The sequence below is a fragment of the Stenella coeruleoalba genome (assembly GCF_951394435.1).
Source record: "Stenella coeruleoalba genome assembly, chromosome: 11".
Classification (NCBI taxonomy): domain Eukaryota; kingdom Metazoa; phylum Chordata; class Mammalia; order Artiodactyla; family Delphinidae; genus Stenella; species Stenella coeruleoalba.
In genome coordinates this window covers 60,603,908-60,625,856 of record NC_137157.1, presented here as the reverse complement: position 1 = coordinate 60,625,856, position 21,949 = coordinate 60,603,908, and the positions used below count along the sequence as shown (strand labels likewise).

The 21,949-nt window shown below is 60.2% G+C and overlaps 1 protein-coding gene across 8 annotated transcripts; it reads left to right on the top strand.

Annotated features, from left to right (window-relative positions):
* The first annotated feature begins 4,695 nt into the window (after positions 1 to 4,695).
* On the top strand, positions 4,696 to 21,856 carry TNS2 (tensin 2). 8 transcript variants are annotated; one of them, XM_079936744.1, is made up of 30 exons: positions 4,696 to 5,698; positions 8,289 to 8,462; positions 10,123 to 10,231; positions 10,732 to 10,769; positions 11,662 to 11,700; positions 11,989 to 12,027; positions 12,181 to 12,230; positions 12,479 to 12,650; positions 12,928 to 12,978; positions 13,271 to 13,393; positions 13,481 to 13,545; positions 14,372 to 14,455; positions 15,012 to 15,124; positions 15,219 to 15,279; positions 15,543 to 15,618; positions 15,875 to 16,004; positions 16,093 to 16,158; positions 16,240 to 16,353; positions 16,549 to 17,760; positions 17,902 to 18,052; positions 18,175 to 18,764; positions 18,880 to 18,969; positions 19,284 to 19,409; positions 19,615 to 19,707; positions 19,834 to 19,911; positions 20,080 to 20,157; positions 20,567 to 20,735; positions 20,826 to 20,894; positions 21,001 to 21,030; positions 21,217 to 21,856. In XM_079936744.1, exons 1-30 carry the CDS (start codon positions 5,624 to 5,626, stop codon positions 21,353 to 21,355), a joined length of 4,404 nt encoding a protein of 1,467 aa, XP_079792870.1. In that variant the 5' UTR covers positions 4,696 to 5,623; the 3' UTR covers positions 21,356 to 21,856. The 8 variants fall into 8 exon arrangements, with proteins under 8 accessions (XP_079792870.1, XP_079792866.1, XP_079792864.1 ...); XM_079936740.1 differs by lacking the exon at positions 8,289 to 8,462; XM_079936738.1 differs by lacking the exon at positions 8,289 to 8,462 and having other exon boundaries at positions 12,461 to 12,650.
* The last annotated feature ends 93 nt before the right edge of the window (positions 21,857 to 21,949 follow it).

Here is a 21,949-nt window from a genome sequence, read left to right as displayed (position 1 = left end):
CACCCTTTCTTAAACCCTGTCCCTTCTTAAAGTTCAAATATATCCACATTCTGTTGAAATCTTGGAGCTTTAAAAATTTAGACTCTTGTCATCATCTTATGTTCATCTTTCCTGTTAACCTTCCTACAGGCAGCTTCTGCTTAAGTCACATACTTGACCTCCTAAGCATTCTCTAGAGCCCCTGGGAGCTGTCCAATGAGGAATCATCACTGCTTTTTCTCAAGCAAATCTTGCCTCCTTCATGTTTTGACACTCCTTCCCTCCAGCCATTCGTGCTCCTGCTGCTTTGACCCCTTTTACACCTCAGAAAAGAATTACCAGTCTTAGGTGGTGAGCGAGGGTGGTTAAATTGGGAGCCTTTCTTACAACCTTGATTGGGGTTTGAGGGGCTTTTTAAAAAACAAAAGTTTCCTTCTCCAAGTGAAATCCCACACCAATGTTTGGATTTATAATGTGGCCTAGACCAATGTGTGTTTTTTTTTTGGTTCTGTTTTTTTAGCATCCCCTTGAGAGAATAAATGATAATGGAGAAGAACAATTTCACAAGGTCCTGGCTTCTCTTGCAACACAGTAGCTTTACTTGCCTGCTTTTATGTGCACCTTGGTACTGTCAGCTCAACAGATGGTGTCCTTACAGGCAATATTGGTACCTGCAGAGGAAAGACACCTTGGTCTCTTCTCGCATCAGTCCTAGGTTAGACCCTTTACAGCCGTGCAGGGGTGCTGGTTTATGAGTGCTGCAGCAGTGAGCATAATGAATCATTTACCCAGTGGACATAAAAGACATACCAAGTGAAGTAACTTTAAATAATTGGCTTGGAGTGGGTAGTAGCTAGGAAGTGGCTTTTAGAGATACCCAAGGTTGAGAGGGTATTTTTTTTTAACCATTTGCTATAGATGATGAAAAAGTAGGGTTTGCCCTCTTCATGTCTGCTTCCAAATAGATGTGTCCAAAAAAGCTGTTTTTTCCCCCATTCCTCTACCCTGCCACCCTGTTAAAACAAACAGGGATTTATGACCCGCTCCTCAATACATGTAAAATTTGTACAAAAATATCTTCTATGAAAATGATTTGTAATCTGTAGACTTAATACCTGGGAGATGTCTTGAGATGTAAAATCCCATCCTTTAGGTTGTGGGGTTTTTTGTTTTCTCCAAATAAATCTGATCTTTAAAGTTCACTTTAATGCTTAAGTGTCTTGGCGTGCATGCCTCATGCTGTGTTTTTTATTCCATTCCCTATTGATAGTCTGCTCTACACACACACACACACACACACACACTATTCCACTCCCTATTGATACTCTGCTCTACAGACACACACACACACCCCTTTCTGAAGTTCCCTCTCAGTATTGGATACCATTTTATGCAGGTGGAGGGTGGGAGTACAAGAGGAATCTGTTGATTGAGGCCCCAGAACTGGGAATTTGCGGAGCACAGGCTCTGGACGCGCAAGCTTACCGGCCATGGCTCATGGGCTCAGCTGCTCCGCGGCATGTGGGATCTTCCCGGACCAGGGCACGAACCCGTGTCCCCTGCATCGGCAGGCGGACTCTCAACCACTGCGCCACCAGGGAAGCCCTCCCCTCTGTTTTTACCTGGTGTTTACCTTTAATACTTGAGAGTATCTGTGTTCCATTTCCTGTACCGTTTATTTTAGTCATAAGATTAAGCGGGAACTCTAGGGATAAGTCCTCATGTCCTTGAGGGGGTGTCTCCATAAACCTCCACCGTTCAGTCTGGAGAGGTGATGTGTCTGCTGTCCTAGGCTATACCACACAGGCAGAGTGGAGTTACGGTTGACAGCGTGGTGTGGGTTACAACTGAGGCCACTTTTAATGCACAGGCAGCGGGAATTTTCCAAACAGCTAGGGACAGACTGTTCATTGTTGCAAGGCAGGAAAGAGGTTAGAACAGTGGCAGAGAATCCTTAAGGTCACAAGGGGGTGGGAGCACAGAAAGCCACGGAAACCTCAGTCGACAGTTTTGGGGACTTGGAGCCAAGAGGAAGTGTGGGGCGGGAGGTGTAAGGAGATGGAAGCACAGTGACACAGGTGGCTTTCCTGGGCCAACTGCAGCAGCAGCTGCTCTTGTAGTTTATTGCTGGTGCGTTGACTTCTGAAGTCGAGCAATAAGTGGCTTGGTGTGCTGTGATCCCTGTGGGTAGGGAGGAAAAGCTCCGGCCCAGGCTACCTGTACCTACAGCCTACAAGGCAGCGCTTGCATACTGCAGCTCCACCGCAGGCAGCAGCCTCAGTCACATCCTCCAAAGCCTTCATTTCAAGCCACTCCCCTCACTGTGTAATACTGAGGTCTTGGTAAATGATGATGGAAAAAAGGGTGAAGCTAGGAAAGGCTGACCGGAAAGAGGTTCATGTTGGTTGTGCACAGAAAAGGCAGGGAGGAAAACTCCCTGTACTATGGCCCAACAGGGTACTCAAGTTCAAGGGAAAGGTAGGCACCGGTATGGCCCCCATCCTCAGTCATAAGAATGTGTGGACTCTTTCAGAAGCCCAGCCGTGGAAACGGGTCCCAGGATGGGTCAGCCCTGTCAACCTACGTAAATCTTGAGCCATCAGAGGCTGCAGGTTTGGCATCAACTTCAGTCTGGTCGGGTCCCTCGTGTATTCCAATCCACACGGCCTAGTTTCTTCTAAACAGAGTCAAACACTAGGCTCTGGATCCCAAGGCAGGGTCCCAGTTAGTGCTGAGGGCGTCACCTCGAGCGCTAAGTGAGCTCACAGCATCTGGTTTCTCAGGAAGTGGGAGAGCTACATACACATCTGCTCCTGGGAAGCATTATTTCTCAAATAAAACCTTGTTTCTCAGCAACAATTTGTAGCCCCCAGGGCCACAAGTGTGGAGGGAAGACGTGCCTTCCCTCACCCCCCAGCCTCAGCAGAAAGAAAGAGTTTGGAAGAGGCGAGCTGTGCAGCTCCCCGCCCAGCTGCAGCAACCTCCCAGCTGGACAATATATCCTCTGTCCTCAGCTAGGAGATCTTGCCTCTGGAGACAGCTCTTCCCCTTCCCCCACTCTTCCTGGTTCCCAGAGCCCAAACCCTCCCCTGAAGTTCCCCTGACCTCTTCCAGCCAGACCAGCCTACTCCCTCAATGCTCTCCTATAGTCCCCCACCCCCAGGATCTGAGCACACTCAGTCACAGGCATGGGATCACCCCAGACCAGGGAAGAGGGGGTTCAGCCTTCCGTGCCAGGATGGGCTGCCCCCTGCATAGTTAAGGTAAGAAACCCTGCATGAAGGGTCAGAGGGTGTTGCTCAACTTGTTTCACCTTCACTAACATGATCCTGCTTTTCTCCTCCCTTTCCCCTTCCTTTCTAAAGTCCCCTCTGCTCTGAGCTGGTAGTCAGGATGCCTGGCTGGCCCTATGTGCCACGTGCCACCCATTATAATTTCACCCCCTCCAAGCCACCTTCTATATTTTCTCACTCTCAACCTTCCTCATCAGCTTCCCCCCTTCAGCCCCCTTCCGCCGTCCCCACATTGAGAGCAGGAATCAAGTCTGGGCTGGAAGTTCCGCTACCCATCTTACGACCCTCCCCCAATTCCTTGGAACCTCAGAAGTGCCTCTTAGCGAGAATTCCCTGGCGGTCCAGTGGTTAGGAGTCGGGGCTTTCACTGCTGAGGGGCCGGGTTTGAAAAAAAAAATTTCCTCTTAGGGGCAGCAATACCAGCATGAGTGTGAGGCTCTGGCCCTCCCATCATTCTGGGATCCAGTCAAGTACGTTTTCTCTGGGTCCCAGTCTCTCCTTTGGTACCTCTAAAACCTACCCTTTGGCGTGCATCCCAGGGCCCAGCCAAAGACCCTAATGAACTCTGGAAAGAGCAAGATTTTAAAAGAGGTAGACTTAGGCTCCAAAGAACGGAGTGAATTTTCCTATCTTGGCTATCTCGATTACATAATCAAATCTTACCAAAATACACAGAACGACCTTCAGCCCTGCCCCTTCGCCAGTAGCCTCTGATCCCCGTGGTTCTCCTCTCTCCTCTGGCCTTCTCCAGACTCTGGCCTCTCACCTTCTCCCAGTGCCTCCCTACCTCTTCCCTCCCCCGCTCCGTTGGCCCCCAGCCCTTCCTCCAGATCCCAGTGACTCCTGCCGCTCTAATCTCTGCCTATTGGACACCAACTCAGTCAAGAGCAGTAAGATCAAGGCTCCCCGGTCCCAGCCACACCTACCCCTCCCAAATGCCAGTCTCTGGGGGACCTGCATTGTCACCATCCGCAGCTTCCCAGCCTCTTCCCTGCCGCCAGATTAGCATCAGGTGCCCCACTCCCTCGTAATCAGAACCAGACTTCTCAGCCTTTGCCAAAGGCTAGATGAGCACAGAAAAGACCCAGCTGAGAGAGGAGACAGGGAGGGATAGAAGGCCTTAGCGCGGGCGATACTGGCTGCCTTGAGCAGGTATTGGGCATTGAGGTCTGGGCACCGGCTCCTCAGAATCCGCCTGCCCCCCTCCCCCACCAGTTTTCATCATGGAAAATCCAGTGGGGAGGGTGAGGGAGAAAGTGTCAGGAAGTGCTCACTGCTAAAGAACACTGGGGAACCTGGGAATGGGAATAGATTGATTGAGCTTCTAGAAAGACATCCTTTCCCTCTACCTTCCCCTCCAGGGTGGCACAACTCAAACCAGCCCCACAGCCCATTAACTCAGCTCCAGGAAGTTCCTATCCAGTACCAGATCCAGACACTGCAAAAGAAGTGAATGAGATTAGACCACAGAATAAATTTCCATGTCCACTGGAAAGCCTGGAACTTGAGTTAAATGAGAGGAAGACTTTAATAGAATTATCCTAGGGAACAGGAATGACAGTCCAGGTCCAAAGCAGGGCGATGTTTGGGCCGACTGGAGCAGCTTAGGCGTGGGGTTGGGAGGTTGAACTTGACCTGAAGGTCCTCAGCTGTGAGTCCTTTGGGGCAGACTAGGTGGCATTCGAGAAGTCTCCCGTGGCAGAGGACCAGAGGAGTGCGTCCAGCGACTTGGGACATAAGTGATACCAGATGCCTTCGTTTGAAGCCCCGGTGGGTAGGTGGCGCTAGCCCCACTAGGCTAGGCCGCAGGTGGCCCCTGATTTCGGGGTCAGGCCCACTCCCAAACGCATTCCCGTGGAGGGGCCGAACTGAGAGAGGCCGAGGCAGTCCTCTGCACCCTTGTTTCTAGTGCCTTCTGGACCTGTGTCCACCTTTTCTTCTGCGTCTGTTTGGCTCGTAAGTTTTTTTGCCTGTGTCCCTCTGGGTCAGTCTCTTCCGGACTCTTTGAGATTTTCCTGTCCCTGTGTTCTCCGCGTCCACCTCTCCCAAAATCTCTCCCCGCATTTCTGTCTCTTCCGATCTCCAAGGGTCTCTGCCAGTCCCCGCATGCCTCCTTCCCAGCTCCTGGGCGCGTGGGTTCGCCAGAGAAGGTGGGGAGGAGAAAAGGAAGAAGGAGAAGGACGAGGGGCGGGGAGCGGGCGGCACGTGGGGATTGGAGCCCGGGAAGGAGGGAGAGAGGGAGGGAGAGGAGCCCGCGGGAGGGAGGAGAGGGCGGCGCAGGGAGCGGCAGGGGCGAGCGCAGCGCGCCCGCCCCGTCTCCTCCGCGTCCGCTCGGCGCGGGCCCGGACGAGATGGGCTGGCCCGGGGGCTCCCCCTGCTGCTGCCCCGCCCCGCCGCGCCCCCGCCCCGCCGGGCGCCCCCCGCAGGTGAGTGGCCGCGCTGCGCCGGGCAGGAGGGCGGCGGCCTGTGCGTCACGGCCCGGCGGGCAGTGCCGGGGGCGGTCGCCAGGGGGCGCGGGGCCACCGGGTGGGGCGAGGGGGCGCGGGGAGCGGGGCGGGCGCGCTGGGCCGGGGGTCGGGAGCCGCGGGGCCGGGGACGGCAGCGGGCGGGGCCCGGAGGCCGGAAAGGTGACCAGGGGGCGGGGCCGGCCCGCGGTCACTCCCCGGCCCGGCCGTCTCGCCTTCGCCCGTCCCGGGCGCACACGCCGCCGCTCCGTCCCGCCACGCACGCGCTCGCGCCGCCCCTGCAGGCCCGGGACCTGGGCGGGAACTGGCCGGGGAGAGTGCGAGTCAGGGTTTTGCTATTTTACTTCACATCTGGGGAAACCGAGGCAGATTCGGCTTCCACCGTCAATTCTCCAGGTCACCCTGGGCACACTCGCACACTCCGCCTTCCCTCCTTGTCTCCTTCCCTGGGCCTCACCCCTCCTCGCGGCTGGGCTCCCAGCCGCTCATCCAACCACAGCTATTTCCAGGAAGGGGGAGTGTTGGGTGGAGGGGGTTCTCCAAACAAACCCAGGGCTTGGGAAGTAAGAGGAGGCCAGGCTGGGGGACAGACTGACGGGCTCTGGAAAGTTCCAGGCGGGAGGAGGGTGAGGGTCCCAGGGGTCTGGCCTGGCCTTCCCAGGCCTGCCCCAGCGAGCTGCTTTTCCTCTCAGCACTGCCTGAAGGCTCAGCGCTCTCCCATCCCATCTCACTTCAGAGGTGCTCCACAGGGTGGGGAGGGACTCAAAGCCATGCTTCCCTGGCCACCCAACATGGGGGCTAGTGAGCCACCCACGAGGACAGGAGTGAGGGTCAGAGAAGGTCTGGGGACCTGTTGCCAGGTGAGGGGACTTTCAGCCTCGGGAGTCAGCAGGAGTAGAGAGAAGCCTGCTGGAGGGGTCCTGGCCAGGGTAACGGTAATAGGAGGGGAGAAGGGCCATCCCACCACTACCACAGCACCTCTCCTGATCCCAGCAGGGCTGGGGACTGCACCAGGCCAGGCCCGGTTGCCCACACTGGCCAGGGGCCTGGAATGTCCTGGGACCCAGCCAGGGCTGGTGGGGTGGGAGTGTGTTGCAGAGCCAGTGCCCCTCTCCAGTTACAGGCTAGGCCTCCCTCTGGCTAAGGTACCCTGGGGGCAGACTTCCTGACCTGGAAGGAGAATTAGAGCTTCAAGGGAGAAGCCTCAGGGTAAACCCAGTCCAGGCAGCCCAAGGAAGTGTCCTGATTGGGCTCATCCCGGCAGCAGCGGCAGGGTTAGACCAACCCAGATGGGCTCGAGGGAGGGAGAGGGAAGGTTAAGGAGGACCTGGTGGGAGAAGCCAGAGCTGGGGGAGCTTCCAGAGCCCTGGGACATTCAGTAATACGCTGCAAATGGGGGCGGGACACGCACGTTTGCACATTCTTTCAAGCCACTGGACTGTTCCACTGGACTGCTCTGGGGAGCTGCTGTCCAAGGCTTGGGGCTGAGGACCCCCAGGCTATTAACCCCTTATACTTTCGGAAGATTACTCCCCCCCATCCTTTCCAAGGCCCCAATCCACCTCCTTCCCTTAACTTCCGGGACAGGAAGCTGGCCGCATTCCCAGGAGGGAGGCAGGAGGCCCGCAGAGGGGCGTGGAGTATGTGTTGGGAGGGGGGCCTCCTGTCCGGTTCTCGGGCCCTGGGACAGCTGCTGAGGAAGGAGAGCGGAGCTGGGAGAGCCATGAAGGTAGCGTTCAGGCTCGGGAGGGGGGGGGGCGGGGGGGGCCCAGACCTAGAGCTTGGGGTGGCAAGGCTCAAAAGAGCTAGAGACCTGAGAGAAACAAGCCAGAGAATAGGTGAGTAGGGTACTGTGTCAGGAGCAGAGCAGCTGGGGAGCTCTCAGGAGAAGGGCCCCAAATGCCTCGGGCTGGGGCAGGAGAATGGCTCGCTCCTGTGCGCAGAGCGGACTCTGGCTGGAATTTGACCTTCCAGTGTAGATGGTGGGGGCAGGGGGCCAGTGCACGTTCTCCTTTTCCTATTTCTTCACAACTGGTAAAACTGAGGCAGGAAGCTGGCCCTCAGTCCCATTCTCCCTAACCCTCAGGATGCACTTCAGTCCTGAGCTGGCTGGGGTGGCAATTCCCAGCTCCCACTCCCCCCACCAGAGTCCCCAGAGAGCCTGAGAGTTCAGGCCGGGAGGCTGGCCTGGCTGGGACGCGGTGTTCCCCGCTGGCCCTTGAGCCCTGCCCTGAGACCTAAATTCCCACCCCGCCCCTGCCCCGCCCCACTAGGGGCTGGATCTCAGGATCCCACAGATGCCTGGATAGGGCAGATCCCTGGGCATGGGGCAGCTCCAGAGCAGGGTGGGCTGGGGGCAAAAGATCCTGGGCTGACACTCCCAGCAGGGTAGATCCTGGGAATCTGATCTCCTGGCCTCCCCCACTTCCTACCCCCCCCACCCGCCCCCACTTCCTGGAGCAGCGACCTGCCCCCTTCCCGCCTGCACTCCCCTCCACTTCCAGGGCTGGGCTTCTCCTCACACCAGCCAGACAGCCTACTCTCCACCCAGGGGAAGTGGCTGCCTCCGCCAGGCCGCTTCCAGGAAGCCCCGGGCCAGGCCCCAGCATTGTTCGGGCCCCACGGCCGGCACCCCAGGCAGCCGGACACCATGAAGTCCAGCGGCCCAGTGGAGAGGCTGCTCAGAGCCCTGGGGAGGAGGGACAGCAGCCGGGCCACCAACAGGGTAGGAGGGCCCATTGGCTGGACAGAGGAGGGGCAGGGGCGGAGGTGTGGGCAGTGGGGGAGGGGGCCAGGACTCAGGCCAGACCCCCTTCCTAGTTTCGGCTTCCTCAGCCTTCTCCCCTTATCCCGCATCCCCTCGCATCCCCTCGTTACGCTATCGCTCTGGAGTGGCCAGTCTGGCTGTGGCGTGAGCAGCAGACGTTAGGGTTAGAGCAAAACCTGGTGTCCCTTTCAGCTCCCCTGACACATTCCCTGCCCTAGCCCAGGCCAGCCCTGCACCCAGGAAGGTATACATCATCGTAGGACCTTCCTGGGTACTATTCTGGAACCCCAGAGAGGACGTCCCTAAGCTGAGAAGTTTGAGGGAGATGGGATGGGGGTGGCGAAGGAAGGGAGGGAGGGAGGCGGCCAGGTCTCAGGAGTGCTTTAGACAAGCGGGGGGAGTTGACTGGCTTTCCACTGCTATCACCTGTGTGCGCCATTAATGCCCAAATGCACCCAGGCTTCCTAGTGGGTCTGGCAGAGTTGGTCCAGCCCAGAAGAGTTCAAGTTGGGTTTAATCCAGAAGCTTCAGGGACAGCCAAGAGACCAGAGGTGCTGCCTGCATCCCCAGGCTGAGGGGCCTGGAGGCCCCTTCACTGCCTTTCCCCACATTTTCTCAGCCTCACCCCAAAAGAAGCATCTCAGGGCAACATGAGACAATACAATGGGGGAGGGAGGCAGGAACTTGAACGCCAGAGAAGGAGAAAAATAGGTAGAAGAGAGAAGAGGCAAGGAAGCAAATGGTCCCCAGAGGATGGGAGGGATGGGACAAGGTAGGCCTGGGCCATAGGGGGCATCCCAGCCTCCCCGCTCACTGCACTCTGGGTGGGGAGGGGCCCAGGAGCATCTGCTCCACCCTCTCCCCCTCCAACGCTGGAATCCCACTTGAACCTCCTCAAGTGACGGGACACTTACTACATCCCGGGCACTTACTACATCCCGGAGCAGTAAGGCAGCGAAATATTTCCAAGTCATGCCTCCATCTGCCTCTCCCTCTGAGCGTTACCGCCCCCTCCTTACACAACTGCTGCCTGCCGCCTGGGTGCACAATGAGTAAACATGTTGTTCTGACACTAGGGGGAGGAGGGCGTGTCAGCCGCCTGGAGGACTGGGACATCGGGACCAGGGGAGCAGGCCTGGCTGAGGCCCTCCTGCCGGGTCAGTCTGGGTGCTGTGTGACTGACACCGTACATTCATGTCTGAGCCCCTCCCTGCTCACTCTACCGAAGCCTCCAGCTGGGGAGGGCAAGATGGGAGGAGAAACAGGTTGTCTTCATAGCAGAGTCAAGGAGCACCATCCCCCCCACACCAGGACGGAAGCTCTAGGGCTTGGGTGGCAGTGACCGCAAGGGTATCACACACCAGGGCCACGTGAGGGGCCTAAGTGATCCCTTGGGGAGGAGCTGACCCAGCTAGGGTGACGCAAGGGGCCAGGTTCTATGCATTGTCTAGGACAAGCCCTACAACTGCCCGGAAACAGCTGTGGCCAAGTGCATTCTACGAGTTTGGGGGCTTTATTGGGATGGAAGAGAGAAACTGTGCAGTGTTCGGGCCCCGGCCTGGTCCTGGAGATGGGCCCGTGGGAACTGACACCTCTGTCTGTCTGTCCCTCCACCTAGCCTAGGAAAGCTGAGCCACATAGCTTCCGGGAGAAGGTTTTCCGGAAGAAACCACCGGTCTGTGCAGTGTGTAAGGTGACCATCGATGGGACAGGCGTCTCATGCCGAGGTGAGGCGCCCTGCCCTATGCTGTGACTCTGCGAGCATCACCCAGCACCACTGGGTTGCACAACCCCAGCAGGCAGACCGCAGAACAGAACCCGTACTGCGCGTGCTGCCCCTGGGCTGGGCCACGTGGGAGCCAAGAGGAACTGCGTCCCCTCCAAACAGCCCTTGCTCCCCCAGCACCCCAGGAGACCCAGTACTCTAAATCACCTTCCCACGTCACCTGAGACTGGAGGCTTTCCTCCCTTGCTTCCTCTTCACCCGCACCCACCCTAGAACGTTACCCCTGGCTCCCTCCCTCCCTGGCCTGGGCAGTAGGGCACCACTGCCATGCGCTTCCCTTGAACTCTGCCCCTGCTCCCCCACTCCAGCCAGCTCAGTACAGCCGGAGTCCTGGAAGTCCCAAGGTCTAGTTCCAGGGCCTGGGGAGATGGGAGAGGGCCACCCCTTCCACTGCCCCAGTGGGCCCCTGCTAACCCCTCTCCTCCCCTCCATCCCCTCTAGTCTGCAAGGTTGCGACACACAGAAAATGTGAAGCAAAGGTGGGTACCTGCTGTGGGGAGGGGGACTGGGGTCCCTTCCTCCTCTGAAACAGGCTTCTCCGACCACACTGGCATCAACCCTCCACCCTTCTCATCATTGGGGAACCCCTGCTGGGTGGGAGAGGGTACTGTACTGGGCCCTTTAAGAACCATCCTACTCCACCCCCTGGAGGGCTGGCCCAGGCAGCGCAGACAGCGACAGCGCAGCGTTTGTCTTGGTGCGGTGCCCAGGCTGCAGCTGGCGAGTGGATGGGGGGTGGGGAAGAGGAGGAGAGCGAGGAGGAGGAAGGGTGGGGTGGGTGGGTGTCAGAGCAGGATTTCGGAGACTGGCAGCCGGATGGGCTGTGCCTTCCTTCTGGGGAAGGGTCCTCAGGATGCCTGAGTGGGTCTTGTCCTGGGCCCTGGAAAGGCTGGGCAGAAGGTGCAAGGTGTAGATAGCACCCACTGTCCACTGGGAACCTGAGACAGCTGCATCTCTGGGGAGGTGCCCTGGTCCTCCTCCTGCAGTGTGAGGGGTCCTAGGGCCTTGGAGCTGGCTTTGGGGAGCTGTGTGCCCAGGGGCGGGGTCTCCCAGTGAAAGAGGCCAGTGTCCATCCCTAGCCATGGCCTGCCTGCATGGCTCTATATATAACTCCTGCCCTGCAGCTGGATGAATGGGGGTCTGTGTGGGCAGGGGGCTGGAAGCCAAGAGTAACAAGTGGGGGGCCCAGGGGTGGGGGACCGAGAGGCCAGAGGGGAGGCTCCCTTAAATAGAAGAACCTCAGTTGCAGCCTGCGCCCATCTGCTGACAGCCCCTCCAACTTCTCGCTGAAGCTGAGGGGTGGCCCCATCCTTAAGCCTGGGAAAGCCCATTTCACCAGCAGCTCAGCTCCTCACTCCCGTCTCCTTCCAGGTGACTTCGTCCTGTCAGGCCTTGCCTCCCACGGAGCTGGTAAGTATGCTCTGGGATGGGGTGACCGAGGCAAGGAACCTGGCTGCGGCGGTGTCCAGAGGTCTGGTGGCCACAGAGAGGGCCCCCAGGAGGTTACCTTGAATGGACTAATGTGGATAGTGGTCAATCCTGAGGCAGTGGGAAAAAATTTGAGCCCTCTGCTATCGTCCTCTTGGGCCTGCTGGGGGCTAGGACTCCGCCCCCCCCGCAGTACATTCCTCACAGGGACGCCGGCTGGTCCTCGCCCCTTCCCTAACCACTCCCTTTTCCTCCCCCATCTCCCTCTAGCGGAGAAACACGGCCCCTGTGAGGCGCATAGAGCACCTGGTAAGGTGATGCTGGAGGAGGGGGGCGGAAGCAGACAGCTCTGGGACTAAGGACCTAGGTTTCTTCTGAGGCAAAAGTTCATGGAACTCTGGAGTGGGGAGCCTAGAGTGAGGGGCACAAAAGACGTGTGCAAAGTCTCATCTCATCCACCAGGGATCCACCAAGTCTCTGAACTACTCAAAGCAACGCAGCACTCTGCCCAGGTAAGTGAGGGCGCGGGGTGTGGTCCCATAGGAGCCCCTTCCGCTGGCCTCACACCTCAGCCCAGGGCAGGGCCCCCCAACAAAGCTCTCCAGGCCAGCGCCGCCCCCCAGCTGGTCCCACCCACTCTCAGGACCCAGGAGACCTCACCTGTAGTCAGCCAAACACCCTTCCTCCACACCAGCCTCCAGTGCCCGCCCCACCCCCACTCTCCGCCCTGTTCCTAACACAGGCTTCGCCTCCTCCCCAGGAGCTTCAGTCTGGATCCTCTCATGGAGCGCCGCTGGGACTTGGACCTCACCTACGTGACGGAGCGGATCCTGGCCGCCGCCTTCCCCGCGCGGCCCGACGAACAGCGACACCGGGGACACCTGCGCGAGCTGGCTCACGTGCTGCAATCCAAGCACCGCGACAAGTACCTGGTGAGGGGCGGGACCTGCCTCAGTCAGCCAACGAGAGGGCTGGGAGGTCCAGGCCCCTCCCTGACGTCACGCCGCGGAGGCGGAGCCCCGAGTGGGCGGGGCCCGGGCGCAAACCTGGACCGCGGACTGGGCTGTACGAGCTAGGTTGGGCCTTAGCGACCCCCTCATTTTGGAGAAAGACCCTTCCTTAGGGTCACAGCGGGTGATACCACCTCCAAGCATCATCGCGCCTCGCTGCCTGGGGTCACTTCGCCTAATGACCCCACTTTACTTGCAGCTCTTCAACCTTTCAGAGAAAAGACATGACCTGACCCGCCTAAACCCCAAGGTAGGAGGGGATTAAAGCCATCACCCCCTGCCTCCTCGGTATTAATAGTAGCAATTGCTATCTACTTCACTCTGAAGCACTTTCCCATATGACACGCCACTTGGGACACCCCAAAGCATGGTGCATCAGGTATCAACCCATTGTCCAGGTGAGGGAAATGTTGAAGCTGCCATGGACACAGCCAACAGGCCCCTGACCTTGTCTCCAGGCCCCTACAGCCTGTCCCTCTTCCACCCCCACCCACCTCTTCTTTGGTGGCCACCAGCCCCAGTCCCACTCCTGCACCCCTCAGGTCCAGGACTTTGGCTGGCCTGAGCTGCACGCGCCCCCGCTGGACAAGCTGTGCTCCATCTGCAAAGCCATGGAGACGTGGCTCAGTGCTGACCCGCAGCATGTGGTCGTACTGTACTGCAAGGTGAGCTGGGAGCGCGAGTTCGCAGGGCTGGGGTGCCCTCAGCCAGGAGCCCCAGCAAGCCCTGCATCCCTGTCTCTTTGTCCTTAGGGGAGCAAGGGCAAGCTCGGGGTCATCGTCTCTGCCTACATGCACTACAGCAAGATCTCTGCAGGGTAAGGCTCCCCAGCCCCGAGCGCCCCCTTCCCCAGTGACCCTTCCTCCAGCTGGCCCTTGACGAGCCCATCTCCTCTGAAGCCCACCTCAGTGTTCAGAAGAGCCATTTACTATAAACTTGACCTTTCCACCTCCTTCTTCTCACTTGTACTTCACCACAGTTTTCCTAGGGCTGCTGTAACACAGTGCCGCAAACTAAGTGGCTTAAAACAACAGAAACCTGTTGTCTCAGTTCTGGGGGCTATAAGTCTAAAATCTGAGGTGTCAGCAGGGCCACACTCCCACTGAGACTCTGGGTAGAGACCTTCCTGGCCTCTTCCTAGCTCCTGGTGCTGCCAACAGTCCTTGGTGTTCCCTGGCTTGCAGATGCACCACTCCGATCTCTGCCTTTGTTGTCACATGGTCTTCTTCCTGTGTGTCTGTGTGTCTGTGTCTCTTCTTCTCTTCTTCTAAGGACACCAATCATATTGGATTAAGGGCTCATCCTACTCCAGTATAACATCATAACTAATTACATCTGCAACGACCCTATTTCCAAATAAGGTCACATTCTGAGGTACATATCTTTTGCGGGGACACGATTCAACCCATAACATGGTCATATTGTCCCATTTTACAGAGGAAGAAACTAAAACTCAGGGAACAATTGCCCGAGGTCCAACAACTAGTAAAGTGACTGGGGTTTCTAGTTCTCTTCACCACCACTCTGGGCCTCCTCTAGACTTGGGGGAAATCGCACCTCTCTTCCCTCCCCTGGGGCTTAGGGATGGGAGACCAGGTTGGAGACCAGCCCCTAAGACCCCACACTGGTCCCACTCTCCCCAGGGCGGACCAGGCGCTGGCTACCCTTACCATGCGGAAGTTCTGTGAGGACAAGGTGGCCTCGGAGCTGCAGCCCTCCCAGCGCCGGTGAGCAGCCTAGGTGGGGACGGGCCAGAGGAGCAGTTCCCTCCGTGGCTACGAAGGCCGAGGTTCTCGCATTCATGCTGCACACCTTCATGGAGCGCCTCCTGTGTGCCTGGGATTGTGCCAAATGCTGAGAACGCAGAACAAGCACAGGGTCCCTGCCCTCACGGGGCTTATTTACATGCTAGTGGGGTAGACGGCAATAAACCTGTGAATAAGGAGACAAGGTCGTTTTGGATGATGACAGGTGCTATCTATACAAAAATAAAGCTGAGTCTCGTGGTGAACGGAGACTCACAGGACAGTCAGGGCCCACCGCTATATAACGTGAGGCAGAGATCTGGGGGAAGAGCATTCTAGACAGAGGGAACAGCAAGAACAAAACCTCAGAGACAGCAAGAAGGATGGAGGTTAGATGCAAGGAATATATCTCTGTTGAGCTGGAAGATGGGAGGGAAGCGCCGAGGAGAAGGTGGCTGGGGCAGCGTTCGTGGTTGAGATGACACCAGGGGATCTCCAGAGGAAGGGGCTTATGTCCTCCTTGACATCCCCCCACCAGGTATATCAGCTACTTCAGTGGTCTGCTGTCCGGCTCCATCAGAATGAACAGCAGCCCTCTCTTCCTGCACTATGTGCTCGTGCCCATGCTGCCAGCCTTTGAACCTGGCACGGGTGAGTCTGCTTGGAATGTACTCCGGGGAGCGGGCTGTCGCCCACCCCCTCCACTCAGCACCCCTCACGTGCCTTCTCCTTCCTGCCCCTCCAGGTTTCCAGCCCTTCCTCAAGATCTACCAGTCCATGCAGCTTGTCTACACGTCTGGAATCTAGTGAGGGCTCTGTTCCCGGGCCCCTGCTTCCCTGCTCCCTGGGTCCCTGTTTCTCCAGCCTCCCCAGATAGCTGGGCCTCCAGCCGCTGCACCCACAAACTAATAGCATCACAGAATCCGTTTTATAGGTGGGGAGGCTGATGCTTACGGGGCTCTCACTAAGGCAGTGTTCAGTCTCCAGTCTCCCAACTGCCTCCTGGCTCTTCACAGCCACCCGTGTACCCGAGTGCCCCTGATTCACCTCTGCCCTCTCTCTTCCCCAGTCATGTTGCAGGCCCTGGTCCCCAGCAGCTTTGCATCAGCCTGGAGCCGGCTCTCCTCCTCAAAGGCGATGTCATGGTGAGGGGGCCTTAGCGACAGGGAGAGTCCTGGGGGTGGGGTGAGGGGCGGTGGTATGAGCCGCCAGCTGCACAGTCTCTGGTGAGCCATCAATTCGAGGCCGATGGGAGGGCAAAGAGGGCATCCTCCTGATGGGGAGGTCCCCCTGGGGTTCAGGCAAGGCAGAGCCGTGGCCAGATAGTCCCCAGGGTGGAAGCACTGAGGAGACGTGAGTGGACACGAGGGCCTGAACGCCGGTCTCCCTCCCCTCACCCAGGTGACGTGCTATCACAGGGGTAGCCGGGGGACTGACCGGACCCTCGTGTTCCGAGTCCAGTTCCACACGTGTACCATCCATGGACCACGGCTCACCTTCCCCAAGGACCAGCTGGACGAGGCCTGGGCCGGTGAGTTGGAGACAAGTGGCTTGGGGGCTGGAGCCCAGGTGAGGGCGGGCGGGCGGGCGCCTGGTTCCTCACTGCCCACTCCCCGCAGACGAGAGGTTCCCCTTCCAAGCCTCGGTGGAGTTCGTCTTCTCCTCCAGCCCAGAGAAGATCAAAGGTGAGAGCCAGGCCTGGCCCCGGCTGGGGGCGGAGGGGAGTCGTCCCTCCCTGCGCCTCACCCCCGGGTGCCCTTCCGTAGGCAGCACCCCACGGAACGAGCCCTCGGTCTCTGTTGACTACAACACGGCAGAGCCTGCCGTGCGCTGGGACTCTTACGAGAACTTCAACCTGCACCACGAGGACAGTGTGGATGGTGTGTGGGGCGCGGGGCGGCAGGAGGTGGAGTTTTGGGGGGCACACTCTTCCCTCCCCAGGCAGACACCCCTCCCAGGAGACACCCCCTGAGCTGGAGTCTCCTGCGCTGTCCCCTGTTAACACTCTCTCTCTCTCTCTCTCTCTCACCCCCTTTTGCCTGCTTGCCCTCCCTCCCGGACCTCTCCCCACCCAGACTCCGTCACCCATACCCGGGGGCCCCTGGATGGCAGTCCTTACGCCCAGGTGCAGCGGGCCCCCCGCCAGACCCCGCCGGCGCCCTCTCCGGAGCCGCCCCCGCCCCCGCTGCTCTCTGTCAGCAGCGATTCTGGCCATTCGTCCACGCTGACCGCCGAGCCCGCCGCCGAGTCCCCTGGCCGGCCACCCCCGACAGCTGCTGAGCGGCGGGAGCTGGAGCGCCTCCTGGGGGGCTGTGGCGTGGCCGCCGGGGGCCGGGGAGCTGGGCGTGAGACGGCCATCCTCGATGATGAAGAGCAGCCCCCGGCGGGCGGAGGCCCCCGCCTTGGAATGTATTCGGGACACAGGCCTGGCCTCAGCCGCCACTGCTCCTGCCGCCAGGGCTACCGGGAACCCTGCGGGGTCCCCAATGGGGGCTACTACCGGCCAGAGGGGACCCTGGAGAGGAGGCGGCTGGCCTACGGGGCCTACGAGGGGCCCCCACAGGGCTATGCTGAGGCCTCCGTGGAGAAGAGGCGCCTCTGCCGATCGCTGTCCGAGGGGCCGTACCCCTACCCGCCTGAGCTGGGGAAACCGGCCAACGGGGACTTTGGCTACCGCGCCCCAGGCTACCGGGAGGTGGTGATCCTGGAGGACCCTGGGCTGCCTGCCCTGTGCTCATGCCCCGCCTGTGAGGAGAAGCTAGCGCTGCCCACGGCAGCCCTCTATGGGCTGCGCCTGGAGAGGGAGGCTGGAGAGGGGTGGGCGGATGAGGCTGGCAAGGCCCTCCTGCACCCGGTGCGGCCTGGGCACCCGCTGCCCCTGCTGGTGCCTTCCTGTGGGCACCACCATGCCCCAGTGCCCGGCTACAGCTGCCTGAAGCCGCCCAAAGCAGGCGAGGAAGGGCATGAGGGCTGCTCCTACGCCATGTGCCCCGAAGGCAGGTATGGGCATCCAGGGTACCCTGCCCTGGTGACATACGGCTATGGAGGAGCGGTTCCCAGTTACTGCCCAGCGTATGGCCGGGCGCCTCACAGCTGCGGGTCTCCAGGCGAGGGCAGAAGGTATCCCAGCTCTGGTGCCCACTCCCCCCGGGCTGGCTCCATTTCCCCCGGCAGCCCACCCTACCCCCAATCCAGGAACCTCAGCTACGAGATCCCTGCAGAGGAGGGAGGGGACAGGTATCCGCCGCCGGGGCACCTGGCCCCAGCAGGACCCTTGGCATCTGCAGGTGAGGGCACTGGGATGGGGAGTGCCCAGGGCAGAGGAGGGCTCTGGAAGATGGTGGGGGAAGGCACAGAGTGAGAAAGAGCTAAGCCAGACAGAAGGGGCTCTTCCTGGCTCACAGCCCCTCCTCTCACCTTCCCTGCAGAGTCGCCGGAGCCGGTGTCCTGGAGGGAGAGCCCCAGCGGGCACAGCACCCTGCCTCGGTCTCCCCGAGATGCCCAGTGCAGTGCCTCTTCTGAGCTGTCCGGTCCCTCCACGCCCCTGCACACCAGCAGCCCAGTCCAGGGCAAGGAGAGGTACCCAGAGGGGCTGGGCAGCTCAGGCACCTCTTGGTCCGGGCAGACCCTGAAGCCTGGGGTGGGGGCAGCTCTCACGGGGTTCTGCGGCTCTACTAACCACCTGCCCTCCCACCCCGCAGCGCCCGACGGCAGGACACTAGGTCCCCCACCTTGGCGCCCACTCAGAGACTGAGTCCCGGAGAGGCCTTGCCACCTGCTTCCCAGGGAGGGGCTGAAAGAGCTCCAGAGCTGCCAGCAAGAAGTGGGCCTGAGCCTCCGGCCCCTGGTCCCTTCTCCCCAGCCTCCCCGCCCAGCTCACCCAACGACTGGCCTCAGGAGAGGAGCCCAGGGGGCCGTTCGGACAGCACCAGTCCAAGGGGCCCTGTACCCACCACCCTGCCCGGCCTCCGCCACGCCCCCTGGCAGGGACTTCGAGACTCCCCGGACAGCCCAGACGGGTCCCCCCTCACCCCTGTGCCTACTCAGATGCCCTGGCTTGTGGCTACCCCAGAGCTGCCACGGAGCTCACCTGTACCTGCCTTCCCTCTGGCTGCATCTTATGACATCAGTGGCCCTACCCAGCCCCCACTTCCCGAGAAGCGCCACCTGCTGGGGCCTGGGCAACAGCCGGGACCCTGGGGCCCAGAGCAGGCATCGCCACCAGCCAGAGGCACGAGTCACCATGTCACCTTTGCACCTCTGCTCCCGGATAATGCCCCCCAACCCCCAGGTATAAAGGCCTTCAGGTGGCTGGGGCCACCTCGGGAGAACCCTTTTTCCCAGGGAGGGGCATGGCATGGGGACTGGGGAGCCCTGAGGCCAAGCTCAGTCCATCCCTGTCCTAGAGCCCCCTATGCAAGAGAGCCAGAGCAACGTCAAGTTTGTCCAGGACACGTCCAAGTTCTGGTATAAGCCACACCTGTCCCGTGACCAAGGTGAGAAGCCAGCCTGCGCCCACCCCCCGTCCAGGGCTCTGGCTCGGCTTTGGAGCCCATCCCTCCAGTCGGTGCCTCTTCTCCGTCTCAGCGGGCCTCCTCTGGGCCGAGCCTTTCTCTAGCTGGTGATTCTGGGCTTCGGGCTCAAGGAGGTCTAACACTGTCAGCGCTCTGTGCGCTGACTCCCCAGCGGCGTCCCGGGTGCTGTCGCCGCAGCTGTTAGGGCCAGAGGCCTGGGGAACTTGGGCAGCAGAGCGGAGGGGCTCCTTGGGGCTCAGTCGGCCGCTGAGAAGACTTCTCCCAACCTCCTGCAGCCATTGCCCTGCTGAAGGACAAGGACCCTGGGGCCTTCTTGATCAGGGACAGTCATTCATTCCAAGGAGCCTATGGGCTGGCTCTCAAGGTGGCTACGCCCCCACCCAGCGCCCAGCCCTGGAAAGGTACAGAATGGTCAACCGTGAGGGAAACGGGGAGTGGGGTGTGGGGAGGTACCAGAGGCCAGACAAGGCAGGGTGGGCCATGTCGCTTCTTAGTGGGGAGAGGGAGCAAGTGTCCTCTCCTGCTCGGGAAAGAATTCCAGCAGGCGAGAAGCAGAACCTGGAATCTGACGAAGCCTTCCTCTCCCCTCCCCTCCCCTCCGCTCAGGGGACCCCTTGGAACAGCTGGTCCGCCATTTTCTCATTGAGACTGGGCCCAAAGGGGTGAAGATCAAGGGGTGCCCCAGCGAGCCCTACTTTGGTGAGAAGCAGGGGCTGGGAAGGCTGCACTGGGCTGGTCCAGGGAGGCCAAGAGGCGTCAGGAGGGAGGAGGTAGACCGCGGGTATCTCCGGGTGCCTCGAGACCCCACTCGCCTCTCCCCTGCAGGCAGCCTGTCGGCCCTGGTCTCCCAGCACTCCATCTCCCCGCTGTCCCTGCCCTGCTGCCTGCATATTCCCAGCAAAGGTGGGTGTCCGGTCACCTGTCCTCCCACCTCTCCCCACCCACTGCAGGCAAAGGCAGAATCCCTAGGCCCTGGCTTCCCGCCTGCCTGCCTGCCTTCCCTCGGGGACGGCAGGGGTTGCTCTCCATCTCCCAGCACTGCCACTCCCCACTGGCCCCCGTTTCCCGCAGATCCTCTGGAGGAGGCCCCAGAGGCCCCAGCGCCCGCCAACATGAGCACAGCGGCAGACCTCCTGCGCCAGGGCGCCGGTACGGGCCTCTCCCTCCTTTCCTCCCCCTGGGCACCAAGGGGGCCGTTGCTGATACATGGGGCACTGAAAGGCCTTGAGGTGGGTGGGTGGGCCCTGGCGGATGCGTCTAACCCCTGAGGGCGGGGGAGCCCTGCATCTGTAGGCACAGTGGGAGAGGGAGTCCTTGCTCTAGGCTCTGTGGGGAGGGGGCTTGTTAGGACGCAGGTTCTCAGGCCTCTTTCCAGCACCTCTGACTGTGGATCTGGGGGAGGCACAGAATCGGCCTTTTTAACAGGTTGCCTGTGTGACATGCATCCCGAGCGCACTGGCTGGGGAAAGTGCGAGAGCCGGTGGGGTGGGGGGATCGAGGGGAGATAGACCTGGGGGCAGGCAGAGCCGCTGCTCCCTCCAACCCCCCGCCCCCCCAGCCTGCAGTGTGCTCTACCTGACCTCAGTGGAGACGGAGTCGCTGACAGGCCCCCAAGCGGTGGCGCGGGCCAGCTCCGCAGCTCTGAGCTGCAGCCCCCGCCCCACGCCAGCCATTGTCCACTTCAAGGTCTCAGCCCAGGGCATCACGCTGACGGACAACCAGAGGAAGTGAGTGTGCGTGCCAAGCCCCCCCGGGGGGGGGGTGCAGGCCCTGGGGCCCCGATTTCCGGGTGACTTTCCCCACCCTCCTCCTCACAGGCTCTTCTTTCGCCGGCATTATCCAGTGAACAGCATCACCTTCGCCAGCACTGACCCTCAGGACCGGAGGTGACCCTCTCCCTCCCAGCCCTTTCGCCCCACAGTCCCCAGCTCAGCTCTTCCGTTGGTAGCTATTCCCCGGGTGCATCCCTTCACAGTTCTTCTCCTTCTGCAGATGGACCAACCCGGACGGGACCACCTCCAAGTAAGCCTCCCTGGGAGTGCAGTCGCCCCTCCCTGGCATGGCATGGCATGGCACTGGCGTGGCACTGGCGTGGCACTGGCATGGCACTGGCGTGGCATCGAGGCACCTCCTTCCTCCCCAACCCTGGCGTGGCAGTCCCTGTGGAAGGGATGCTAAGCCCTCCCCATCCTGCCTTTGTACCCCCAGGATCTTTGGTTTCGTGGCCAAGAAGCCGGGAAGCCCCTGGGAGAATGTGTGTCACCTCTTTGCAGAGCTTGACCCAGATCAGCCTGCAGGCGCCATTGTCACCTTCATCACCAAAGTTCTACTGGGCCAGAGAAAATGAAGGAAGGCCACAAGCTCCGAGCCCACATCGACACTGCGCCCCTCTCAGCACCCCACAGCCCTCACTTCCCCTGGCCTGGACCCAGGAGACCCGGGATCCAGCCCCTCCCCTAGGAACGGGGAGCGGACACCGGCCTGGGACACTGCTCTCCTTCCCCGCCCCCAGCCTGCTAAGCAAAGTGGACGGGCCCATGAGATGACCTTGCATGTGAGCAGATGGCAGAGATGGGTGTGTGAAGGGTGAGAAGGCATCAGCAGTGGAGCCTGGAGGAGATGGGGATGGCCCTGCCTGCGCGAGAACATCAGCGCTGGCGGAGACAGGCCCTGCTAGCTCCACCCAGCTGCAGGTCCCAGCATGGCAGGGAGAGGGGAGAGTGTGGGGAGCAAGGCACTCCCTCCTCTGCCTCCCCTCTGAGCAGAGAGATCAGAGTGGGATCACATGAAAAGGGGGCTAAAAAAGAGTCTATTTTTGTCTAATAATAAAGAGTTTCTATAACGTTTAGTCGGAGTTGGAGTCATGCCTTGTTTCCAGGAAGGTCAAAGCCTCAGGTCTCCCAGGGGCACACCTGTGCTTCTTGGGGCATCCCAGGCCCAA